Source organism: Pithys albifrons, chromosome 13 (assembly GCF_047495875.1).
Source record: "Pithys albifrons albifrons isolate INPA30051 chromosome 13, PitAlb_v1, whole genome shotgun sequence".
In the NCBI taxonomy this organism is placed as follows: Eukaryota; Metazoa; Chordata; class Aves; order Passeriformes; family Thamnophilidae; genus Pithys; species Pithys albifrons.
In genome coordinates this window covers 18,160,301-18,172,006 of record NC_092470.1, presented here as the reverse complement: position 1 = coordinate 18,172,006, position 11,706 = coordinate 18,160,301, and the positions used below count along the sequence as shown (strand labels likewise).

Here is an 11,706-nt window from a genome sequence, read left to right as displayed (position 1 = left end):
TGATCAATCTGTAGAAGGGTCTGAAGTAATGTTTCCATATGGGTTTTGTTCCTATTATGCAAGATCTGATGAACTACATTGTCTGAGACAAAGGGATTAAGTGAATTGAAGTTGTGTTTTGGGCTTGGTAGTGTTTTAAGTGTCTTCACCCCACCTCCAGCCCTGGGACAAGAGACTTATTAGCTAATTACTATGCAAATGTAAATTAAATGTTACATTCTAACATAGCTGAATAGCCCTAGGAGCAAGAATTTAGTTAACTTTAATGGACTGTAATTCTATCCAAAAATATAGTTTATTAACAAGCACATAGAATAAATCATACCACTAACTTTAAATAAACCATCTAGCAAGCTCACCTTCACACTAAGTGACATTTGGTTAATACAGAGCAACAAAGCAACTCCCATCTGCTTCCCACAGACACAGAACGAGCTCAGTTGCAAACCAAGTTCATTATAATCCAAAAAAGGGCACATAAAAGCAAAAGCAATGAAGACTTCACATGAATGTTGCCATTTCTTTCCACCAGACCACTGGTCTCTTACAAAATAGGTCTGTAATACAAAAAGTAATAAAAACCTCTGGATTCAATTTACCCAGCCTCTTCCATCACAAGTTCACTATAACATTTTGCAACAACATGAGGAGTATTAAGAGGGAGGTAAGAGGCAAAGTCAGTGGTGTCCTGGAATGATCCAAGTCCAGCTGCACACAGAGGCTGCCCAGCAGCAGCTCTGGGCTCCGGTGTCGCTGTCCCAGGTCTTGCAAGGAATACAAAGATGGTAAAACACATTCTTCTCCCTCATTTATTAAAGGTGATCCATCATGCACTGACATCAAGGCAGAAGTTCTTCTGTCATCAGTGGTACTCTGGTCACCCTCTCTGGGGAAGGGTTTGTCCCTCTGGGTCTCCAGCTCGGCTGTGCTGTCAGTAAAACCTGACACGCGGCTGCCACACGGGTGTCACAACAGTCCTGTCCTCCCTCCATGCCACAAAAAGGGATTCAGCAGAATTTGATCTGTAAGAACTGAAGCCAACTTGGCAATGAACAGCTCTGCTCTGCTCAGAGCAGCATCTCAACCTCACCACTAAACAGAAGGTTTGTAATGAACTTCAGGAACAGCCCAAGAGAAGCATCAGGTCAGAACAGAAAAATACACATTTCTTGGTATTGGACCTTGTTCTTCACCCAGGAAAGGACACTTGCATTCCTGATACTCTGGGAGATGGGTAGGAAGGTTCCCAAGAACAGATCTAACAGTGCTCCAGACCTAACAGTGTCAAAACTGCTCAAGCAGAATTTTTAAACAAAGCCAGAGATTCCTTTGTGGCAGAACAAAACATTACCTCTATAAAGCAGAGGTTCCAATTTTATTAACATGGCACCTGTTATCACAACTGAAACAAAAATTATGCCTGTGCTCCCCAATCAGGAGTTAATCTGCACTCAGAAAAAAACCAAACCCAAACACTTTTCCTGCTCCCACCCTAAGCAGAGAGTTAAGATCTCCCTCTATGACAAAAGAATCTTTTTAAATGGTCATTTTTTTCAACTGCTGGAACCAAATGTTTTGTAGTACAAGGAAAAAATTATCTCAGTGGCAACTAACCTTACAAACAGAGCAAGCAATCAAAAATTATCCAGAAATAAAGCCATTAAAGAGAAGTCCAAGCATTGTGACACCAATCAGCCACAAGCTCCCTCTCCCCTCTGCAATTTGCATAGCTGGCTCTCATGTTTGCTGGTTATGAAATACTCTTACAGCAGAACAACTTTGGAAAAATTTGGACAAGTGAGAATGGAGTTATTTTAATCTAGAACAATATCACCCAAAGACACAGATGAATACAAACACTGTTCGTATCAAAAAAAAAAATCAGACAAACATGAATTTAAGCTGCATTTTCAGTCTATATATTGGTTTTCCTCTTTCTTGTTTTATAAAAATAGGGTATGACATTTCAGCTTCAATTGCATGTTTAAGTCATTTATTCATTGAACATTCCATTCTTGAAATATCATCTATTAAAGTGTTAGTTAAGATTCATCCTGCTTATAGAACAGGCTAAATTTCTTCCAAACTGCACTTGTAGACAATAATAAAGAGACTGATATGAACTCAATAAGAAATAATTAGGTTATGGAAAGAAGAAATAAAATAATAAATAAATAATGATGATGATGATGATAATAATAAAATCAAGCTCCACTCTTCCTATCTGACTCCTAATAAAAGAAATACTAATGCCTTTTAGGTGATCACAAGATTTGCCTCCCAAAACAATATTTACAGACTGAATTCAGATATAAAATGTGATTCAAAGTCTATAACTTGCTATAAAAAGAGGACAAAAACTTCCAAGGTAACATCTCCTTCATAGACAGAGGAAGCCACAGTAAAAATAATACTGAAAATTCCTGATCAGAGAATTGTATAGAAGTTAATATTTGTAACACTACCATAGTTCTCTTATCAGCTGTTTAAGGAAAAGAGGGTTTTGTCCTGCACATTTCTCACACAGGTACAATTGTACTGGGCAATTTACAGCTCAGCTCTGGGGCACTGCAGGAAAAGGGAAAAGCTGAGGGTGGGTTTTGCTGCCTTTGTGGGATGGGCAGGGATTGGCACATCCAACCCAACCAGGGAAACAACAGTCAGAGATCCAACAGCACCAAGGCTGCCTGGCCATGGCTCCTTCCCCTGCTGCAAAGCAGATTTAATAAATGGGATTTATTTTAGAAAGTTTCACAATTCTTAAACAGTAGATGATACTTGCATTCCTGAAGGATTAAGTTCTACATTTCTTAATGCTAATTCAACTCTCTAAAACCAACCCAATAAAACCAGCAAAGATTTTACAAGTAACATGCAAAACCTAAAAGTCTTACCCTCAAAACTGCCTTTTTGGTACACTTTTAAGCTCTTAAGATGCTGTATTTATTGAAGGGATGCCAGGAAGCCTGCAGAGGGAACAAATGCTTCTTTGGCAAAAGGAAAACATTTTAATGCCTCCTGCCTTCAAAGTACGCACACCTCACCACAACATATGCTAATACACTACCAAATAAGTCTCTTTATCTTGCCATTTTTATAACAAACTGGTTCATTCACATCTATTTTAGCTTGTAACTACCTACTGCACAGAGTAGCACACTGTGCTAAATCAACAAGTGGTTTATACCTAAGAAATAAGGTAAAAAAAACCCCAACACATGATATTAAAAAATATTATATATTCAAAAACAAGCCAAGAGGGGCTAATTTTCTATAAACTGTTTCAGTATAAAATAAAAAATTTAAGTCATGGAGTCAAGTTGGGCCTTTTCTCCACCCTTCATTCTTCATTTAAAATGAACAAGATCTAACAAAAAAGGATTCCCACAAATGTGATAGTAGGTGGGAATTTGCACCAAATCTGCCATTAGTGTATGAAAAGTGTTCCAGCCCTTCTGAGCAGATACCTGTGGATGTGCTATCCCTGCCCCTGCATGTCCAGCCTTCTCCAAGGCACACACTCCACTGACACACTGGGACAAATCAGCCAAATGCTGAATCCAGGAAAAGATCACTTTGCAGATCCATAGTCTGCAACTGGAAAATTAAAATAAATATAAATATTTACTATCATATTACTAGTTTTTTTTTCAAGGGAAATCGGTATTTAAAGTCATCTTCTTGAAGAACTCAGCGAAATAAAAGGGGAACTATTTTTAAAAATAAAAAATCCAAGCAATGAAAATAAAGAAAACACACCCTCAAACATGCTGGAGCAAGAGCCCTTAGTGTGGGCATCAGTACCAGCCTTCACTGAAACAGGATCTGCAGCCACCAGACATATCCCAGTCACTCCAATTAAACCACTGTGGCATCTAATGATGTTAGAAACAAAGATCTGCTTTTAGTACGTGGATTTGAATACCACAGACAACTGTCAGAGACTTGGTATCCAACTGGGATAACTCTGCTGGGGTAAGTAATCTGATGAGAGGGAGGCAATAAAGCTGAGTTCTATGGAAAAGCCACTGGGATCCTCCAGAGGCTTCTGCAGGCTCAGAGCTGCACACCTGACTGGCTGCACAGGTGAAGAGGATGGGGATGAGGAACTGAAAACCTATTTGCCATAAACTGAACCTTTTTTGTCCCCTGTTAGAGGAATGAAACTGCCTCAAATGAAGACAGACATATTTGAAAAATACTGGAAATCCTGAAGTCAGAGCTTGTGAATGTGTTTGGTTTGTATGCTGCCTTGGAGGAGAGAGAGAAGTTAATACTTTTAAAAGCTTGGTATTTACACTTCCCAGAAGTTCCTGCAGTTCCCCCAGATTTGACAGGGCAGGATGTCAGTGCCTGGGAGTGCTCCTGAGGGGCACTTCTGCTGCTTTGGCACACGAGCACACTCATGGTATTCCGGTACCGACGGACACGACATCTAACGCAGCTTTACACTGGCAGCACTCCTGAGTACTTTGAAATGTTTATCAACTCAGTAGGTCAAAAGTCTGCAGACACTGGGTGGAGCAGCAGTATGCCACAAAACTAACAGTTGTCCTCCTAGAAGGGAAAAAGAAAGGGGAGGGGGGAACAGTTGTCAGTAAGGATTAAAGCTCCTGGCTCCGTTCCACACAGACAATGTGCTGGTTGGTGAGACACCGGCTCAGCCCATCTCCACCTCCACAAAAAGCAGGTTGAGAGCTCTCTCTGAGTGCCGCTACCACGGCAGGGAAGCACTGCAGGGGTTCTCACAACCCTCTTGGCTGCTCACGCCGCGGGTTTGAGGCAGCAGCAGCAGCAATAGCAGCGTGTGGTTTCTGCCTGGAGCAGGGTGTGGCTCAGAGTCACAGCCAGCAGGTTCCACAGCTGACAGAAAACAGCCAGGCAGCTCCACTCTGCCCCTATGTTCCTGCAATTACTGCCTGCAGGCACGGAATAGCTGCAGTGCAGTGTCCCCCCGGGCCCAGAGCCCAGGAAGGACAAGGATGCTGCACAGGCAGTGCTGTCACTCTGTGTCACACTGGGACAGGGTGGCATGAGCCTCACAGTGCCCCTCCTGCAGGAACCTCCTATCTGCTTTAAAAACAAAGATCTGTTCCTACTAACCCAGAATTCACGCTTTACCCATGGCAGCTGTGCCTGTTCAGATAGAGAAATGCAGTTCAACACTCAACTATCCTCTCCTACAAGAGGATACAGAATGTGATACAGAAATCCAGCAGAAGTTACTGGCATGGATGGGGCATGTGCTAATCAGGGCTGTTCAGTCAGGATCCCTACCCTCTGTGTTTTCATGGTCACTTTAAGCTCTTTAGAAGAGAAACCCTGTCCCTCACATCTTCCTAAAGCAGATATCACACCTCCACAATTCCACATAATCTCCCCATGTCATGTGCACGAGCTACAGATAAAGACTGACAGGCTGCCTTGTTTAGATCTCATTTTCTGTGGATTTGCATCAGATGTCAGCTACTTAGGACTGACTGTATGCATTAAGGCATTTTGCAGAACACAGTATACATTCTTGTCTGAGGGAAGGAATGATCACTATTTTTTTAAACAAGTGAAAACCATGCAGAAATGTGTATTTTCAATTATTATATTTTAGAATGTTAATATGGTGTTCTTCCAAAATAGCCTTACAGTATGTTTTTGTTGAATTGTAACTTTAATAATTCCTAAAGGTGTCTCCTGATTGTCTATCATCTCCTAAGTTCTACAATGAGCAATGCTTAGCAATTAATTAGAAAATAGTCCAAAGTCTCACACTGCTGGATTATTTTGGGTAATATACAGACTTAGAGACCAGCAAGTAATTTCCATAATTTTCTTAGAAAATAATACTGTTTAATGCTTGAAAGCAATTCTTTATAGCATGATCATAACATTTTATGCCACTGTGAATATTATGACTGGGATATGGAAGCAATTTATTTCACTCAACATGAAATCCACAGAGTTCTGACATGTGACTGACATGTAGCAGAGTGGCAGGTTGAAGTACACAGTACCTGCAATCAGATCTTTCCAAGAAAGATGGCTTTTCCAAAACAGCCCTTAAGCAGCCTCCTGGCTGCTGCCCAGATTTGGCACACCTGAGCTGCTTTCATTTCATAAAGCTGAATTGCTCACAAATCAGATCCTTCTGATGTCACAAACTCCCAGCAAAACAGGATGGGATAAACTGTGTGAAACAAGTCCCGTGACCCTGTATCACCAATGAGTCTGTTTATGCTTAGAGATCCTTCTAGTGAACAGTGGTTTCTTATTTTTATGGAAGAAGAACTATCAAATCAGTGAATTTCAGCAGGATGGGAACTGTGTAGTGTTATTGTGCATTCTATATACCAAGAAGTAATTTCAGAAACATTCCTTTCTGAACCTCCTTTCTTTTCTGCTCCCTGTCTTTGGGGATATGTTTTGTGACTACTGGCTTGACTTGAATTCCCTAACAAGAACCTAACATCACATTTGCTTGTTTGACTCCAAACTTTGAGTCTTTGCTACTTTTCAAACAGTAGAACCACCTGAAACTTTGATGATGCCTTTCCATTGCAGAAAGTGGATCCATTGATATTACGGCTCATGGTAGGGTACAGTATCCTCTCAACTAGTAAGGATTAGGGCAAGAATCTGCAAAGCAATCAGTGCTCACCTTAAAGGTATTTCATATCTATCTATACATGAGGAGAATACTCCCTGAGCCATATCCCAGTTCTGAGTCCCTTCTACGACTGCTCTGCCCAGCAGTGCAGGGTCTCTGTGGGCTTGTCTGCCTGTGGATCCTGCAGACACATTCACAGCTGCTACAACCACAACCACCAAAATATTCTTACAAACATGCATTGCTACAAAAGCCATGTTGCAATGCAGACTGCTTCCACACCAGATATTGTGTTAATTAGCATGGAAAGGGAAACAGGAGCATTTTACTGCAGAGCATTTTAACTAAGCTCTTGTTTCCATCTTTGCTCCTGCAGCACCTTCACCTGGTGGTGGGCCTGGCCTGAGTCAGGGTTGGGGACTGTTCCTCTCCCAGGGCACAGAAGTGTCAGGCACTTGCTGCACAACCACAAACACCTCAATCCCATCATATCAAAACCTCCCCTGCCTTACACCAGGCTGAAACAGGCAAATGTGGAGGTCCTTTTTAACACTCTAACACCAGTATTCTGGTTGTCTTGTGAATAAAATATATCAACTTTTACATGCAATCTGAAATGCTGCTAAGTTAGAAAAAAATCCTTAAGAATATGCTTTGTTCCACAAGGTGTTTTTCTTCCTAAATGAAACCCCAGTGTAATTTCCTGTATAATTACCCTTGATGCAATCCTGCCATTGGAGTTTCCCTCAAGGGAAAGAGCTTTGGGTAGACAATGGTAAACATGGGCTGGCTGCAGCGGTGACAGTGTCCCAAGGGACAGTGCAGCAATTCCAAGAGGCTTTTGGGGAGGGAGATTGGAGTCAGAAAGTTCAAATCTAGAGAAGAAAAGAAACAAAAGAATATTTGTAACAAAAGGGTTGCATGATAAAGTCAGACACAACAAGCAGGATCCACGAACAAGTCAGGAAACAGCTGTCTCTCATTCTTCAGGCCCTGTCAAAACAACAAGGAGGTAATACACAATACCACAATTAGGGTGAAGCACACGGTGCTTTCCATGTGCAAGTTCAAGAAGTTGAAGTTAAATGCACAAGTTTAGCATCTGTGGGAGTAAAATTAACTGGGCCAAAATATCCAGCTGAAAATGTTACAGCACGACCAAATAATAAAAAACAGTAACAGATCAGGAAGAGTTTTTCAGACACAGAGATCATCCAGAAAGGTGTTTAGTAACTAATACAGCATTCTGAAAAGGGCATCAGGAATATTTTACTAAAATATTTCAACAACCAATCCAGCAGGATAGGTAAACTCACTCCAAAGCCACCATCAGCAAAAAGGGATATGCAATATTTGGAATGACTTGAAATACAACCGAGCCCAGTGTAATTCTCACAGGTCCAACCACAGAGACCACTCTAAAAAGATCAATATGTTCCTAATCTGTTAAATGCAGCTCCCACAGCTCACAAGATGCCATCATTTTCACCAAATGGAACTCCAGGGTCACTTCTTGGGAAGGAGCCATCATTTTCCCAGGCTTGGCCCAAGCCACAGAGTGTTTTATAAATTAAACCCAACATGCTAATCTCCATCTAGAAACGGAGAGACAGCCAAGACAGGTGAATGAGTTTAGGTGCTGAGTAATCAGGACAAGATGCAGTACCTGATAAATCAGTTTGAAGGGATCACACCGGTTTCAGCTTTCAGCCCCAGAGGTGTAACCCCAGACACAATGTACCACAACAGCCCCTCTGAGGTGACAAACGGGACATTTGCGTCAGAAAGAAAAGGTCACACTCTGTAGCCAAGCAAAGATGAGGAAAAGTAGTCCAGTCACTTTGTCACTTACCCAGCACCACCAAGTATTTAACAGCACCCTTAAAACTGCAAATTTAGGCAGTGACAGATCAAATCTGCCACTTCAAGCAGTGGCACCTGCTCCCCCAGAACACGAGGATGGTCCACCTGTCTGAGCCAGGCATTGCTCCTGCCTGCCCAAATGTGGGGGTTCAGTGGCAATGCCCACAGCCTTTAGTAAGGTCACTCAGAATAGGACATATGGATGTGTGTGCCTACATACATTTATATCCATCTTTTTCAGGTTCTGCACCTTGGCTGCACATCCCCACAGTCTTGTAGAAACCACCCAGAAAACATTTCTGAAACAGATTTTGCAATACTACCTTGTTATTTCCAACACAAACTTCACCAGCACGTTCAGGAACCACATTCACACAGCTGGATTCCAAAAATCCTGCTGCAAGTCACCGCTGGGTGAGAGAAGACAAGACCTCCCTGCACCCTTTTCCTGGCCAAGGTGTGGTTGAGCAGTGAGGATTTACTGCAGTGGCCAAGGTGCAAGTGACCCTTAACCTGAGCCCTCTAATCTCCCCACTGTAATTCTCTTCCCTTCTGCTTTCTTTGTGACCTTTAAAGCTGAGATTCCCCAGGATGGCATCAACAGGGGGGAGTCACAACACCCCCAGATCTGCCCAAACCTGCAGGTTATCAGCAGATACTGCTAACCCCTGTGATTGCAGGATGCAGAACCAGATGAGCCAAGGGCCACTTCAGAGCACCGAGCCTGAACTGGGGCAGAACTAAAGCAGCTCAGCTGTCAGGCTGTGCTGAAATGGCCAAGGGCTGCTCCATTTCTTTGCCTCCTGTATAACAAGTCTGCCAGTTGAGGATTGTGCTGCCTGGCAAGGAGCTGCACTGTTGGCTGATGCATCTCATCTTGCCTCAGGAACTGTATTTCTCATCTCCTATTTCCATTAAAGAGTTTCTCCTGCAAAAAGACATCCTTCTTTAGCCTTCAACTAAGAAACCATTTATAAGCACCACTTGACCTTAGAAATAGTCTTTGGATCTTTGGTTTTTGATATTGGACATTTTTGTTCTAATACAGCATTTCAAACATAATTTGATTAAATAAATCTTTTAAAATATAAATCCTTGCCCAACTCTTTGAAGAACTGTTTGAAATGTTCCTCCCACTGCCAGAAAAGCACTTTCTGTAATCTGAAGAATGCAGAAATTTCGTACCTTTCAAAAAGCTGTAGTAGGTGTTATAGAGGGTCCTCATGGCCAGTTCTTGCAAAGGCAGCACATGATCTGTTTCTGTCCCTATAGATTTCACCTCTGCTGGCAGGAACACAGTTAACTGGCCTGATGAAAAAGAGAGCAGTTTCACCTCTGAAACTTGAATTGGAGAACCACAACTAGAAGGACACAAGACATTTAGAAAGTGGTTAGAAAAAAAAATAATAGAAGTAACTTTATGGGGAAACCCAGATGACCAACCCAGAGTGTGCCTGACACTGTTCTCCAGAGCAGCCCTCAGGGATTCCTTGCAGAGAGCAGGACATGTTGGGCTTGGACTAGATGACCTTTAAAGGTCCCTTCCAGCCCAAATTATTCTCTATGTTTTATAGATTCCCACCTTCTGTGATGTGCCAGACATGGGACATCTGGAGGAATTACTCAGCAAATAACACAAAGCCATGAGAACACAATCCCAAGGGGTGAACCAAGTGCACTCCATGCCCCTTACTTTATGCTAATCCCTTTTAGCTTCTGAATGCCATTGTTACTACATATTTAACACAGGGGAGAGCAGTTTCATACCCAACAGTTTGTTTCCTGCGTCTTGGATCAACCAGTTGACAATGGTGGTCACGGATTTATCATTTTTAATACATGAGGCGAACTCCAGCCACACAAAAATACATTTGAGGTGTCACTGGGTGATTCTGTACTACACCTTTCCCCACCCACAGAGTTCCCTTGGAGGGGAAGGAAAAATAAAAACAGCGGGAAAACATCCTAGTAAGTCTACTAGCCTTGCCCTTCCCAAATCATATATGGAAAAGGAAGGTTATTTGGATCCAAGAGAGAAACAGCTTGTAGTACAAATAATAACTCTTTACATGACCCCTGTTGGGAGAGATCATACCAGAGAGACGCAGAGGAAAATTCTGCTAAGAGGTTGGGAAGGCAACAGGGGAATTGGAATTGTTTATGACAACTGAAATCTGAAGCCAAGAGCAACTTGTTATGGCCAGTCCTAACAAATGGAACAGAAACACAAATTTGTCATCCTTCCCAGATACTGGACCTAAAACTGAGGTAACTACTCTCAACCTTATCAGATGTGAAAGAAACCTCAGAGAACTTCCCTGACTACAAAGAATCTCATCCCTTCTGATTAAAGGACAAACAGCCCAGAGAAACAACCAAAAAAGAGCAGCATCAAACAGCAAGTCAATATGCCCCTTGTTAAATATTTAATACTTTCCCACAAACCATTAGTGGGATTAAAATATAATTGGGAATTCAGAGATCCAATATTATTCCAGCAGTGCATTGATCAGCAATCCATACCCAATGAGTTATCTATCACAGCAAATCAATCTATAATGTCTCATTTTCAAGCTGGTTAACCCCCTGCCACCCCTGCCAGGGAACAAACCCACAAAGTCCCTTCAGTTTCTACAGTTCAGAGCTGGGCCATTTGGTCTGCACTCTGTAAAGGGTGAGGCTATTAATGCCAGACACAAAATCCAGGGAGGTTAAAAAGTGGAACAGAGAATGGTCTGAACAACTGGGAAAAAAAGGAGCTGCAGAAACATCCTGGTGAATAAATAACTGGGGGAAAAAAAGCTGTGCCCACCTATTGGCTGCCTTCACCCAGACTGACAGATCCCTAACCGGGGCCTATGAAATCCAATCTGCAAAAAATAAGATCAAAATTTATTTTGAGTGCTGAGATCATCACCTCTCAAATAAAAGACTTTTTTCAGTCAGTCTGACTGCAGGATGCCCAGACAGAGATCTATTACTTCCACAATGCAATTTATATTCTATTTTCAGAAATCAAGCTTTATGTTAGTAACAGCAGCTTGTCAGATTTTATTCTCCAGTGGATGACCAGACAGCACTAAAGCCTGGATTGTCAGCTCTTGCCTGACCCACGAAAACCTCAGCCTGGTTACTAATGCTTTCTTGGAAAGAACACAGAAATTCTTCACATGACCATTATTACACAATTTTTAAGTCAGTCAGCACATAAACCCTTTGGTTTTTAATAATATATAAGTGCT

General features: G+C 41.9%; 1 protein-coding gene across 1 annotated transcript in view; it reads right to left on the bottom strand.

Moving 5' to 3' along the window:
• Positions 1-270: 270 nt before the first annotated feature.
• The window catches only part of LRRC28 (leucine rich repeat containing 28), a 51,517-nt gene continuing 40,081 nt past the window's right edge, over positions 271-11,706 (bottom strand). Inside the window, exons 8-10 of the mRNA XM_071568570.1 lie at positions 9,650-9,825; positions 7,317-7,476; positions 271-4,557 (exon numbers count right to left, since the gene is read on the bottom strand). Coding sequence (XP_071424671.1) covers positions 4,485-4,557; positions 7,317-7,476; positions 9,650-9,825 — 409 coding nt within the window. The 3' untranslated portion in view covers positions 271-4,484. The remainder of the gene's footprint in view (positions 4,558-7,316; positions 7,477-9,649; positions 9,826-11,706) is intronic.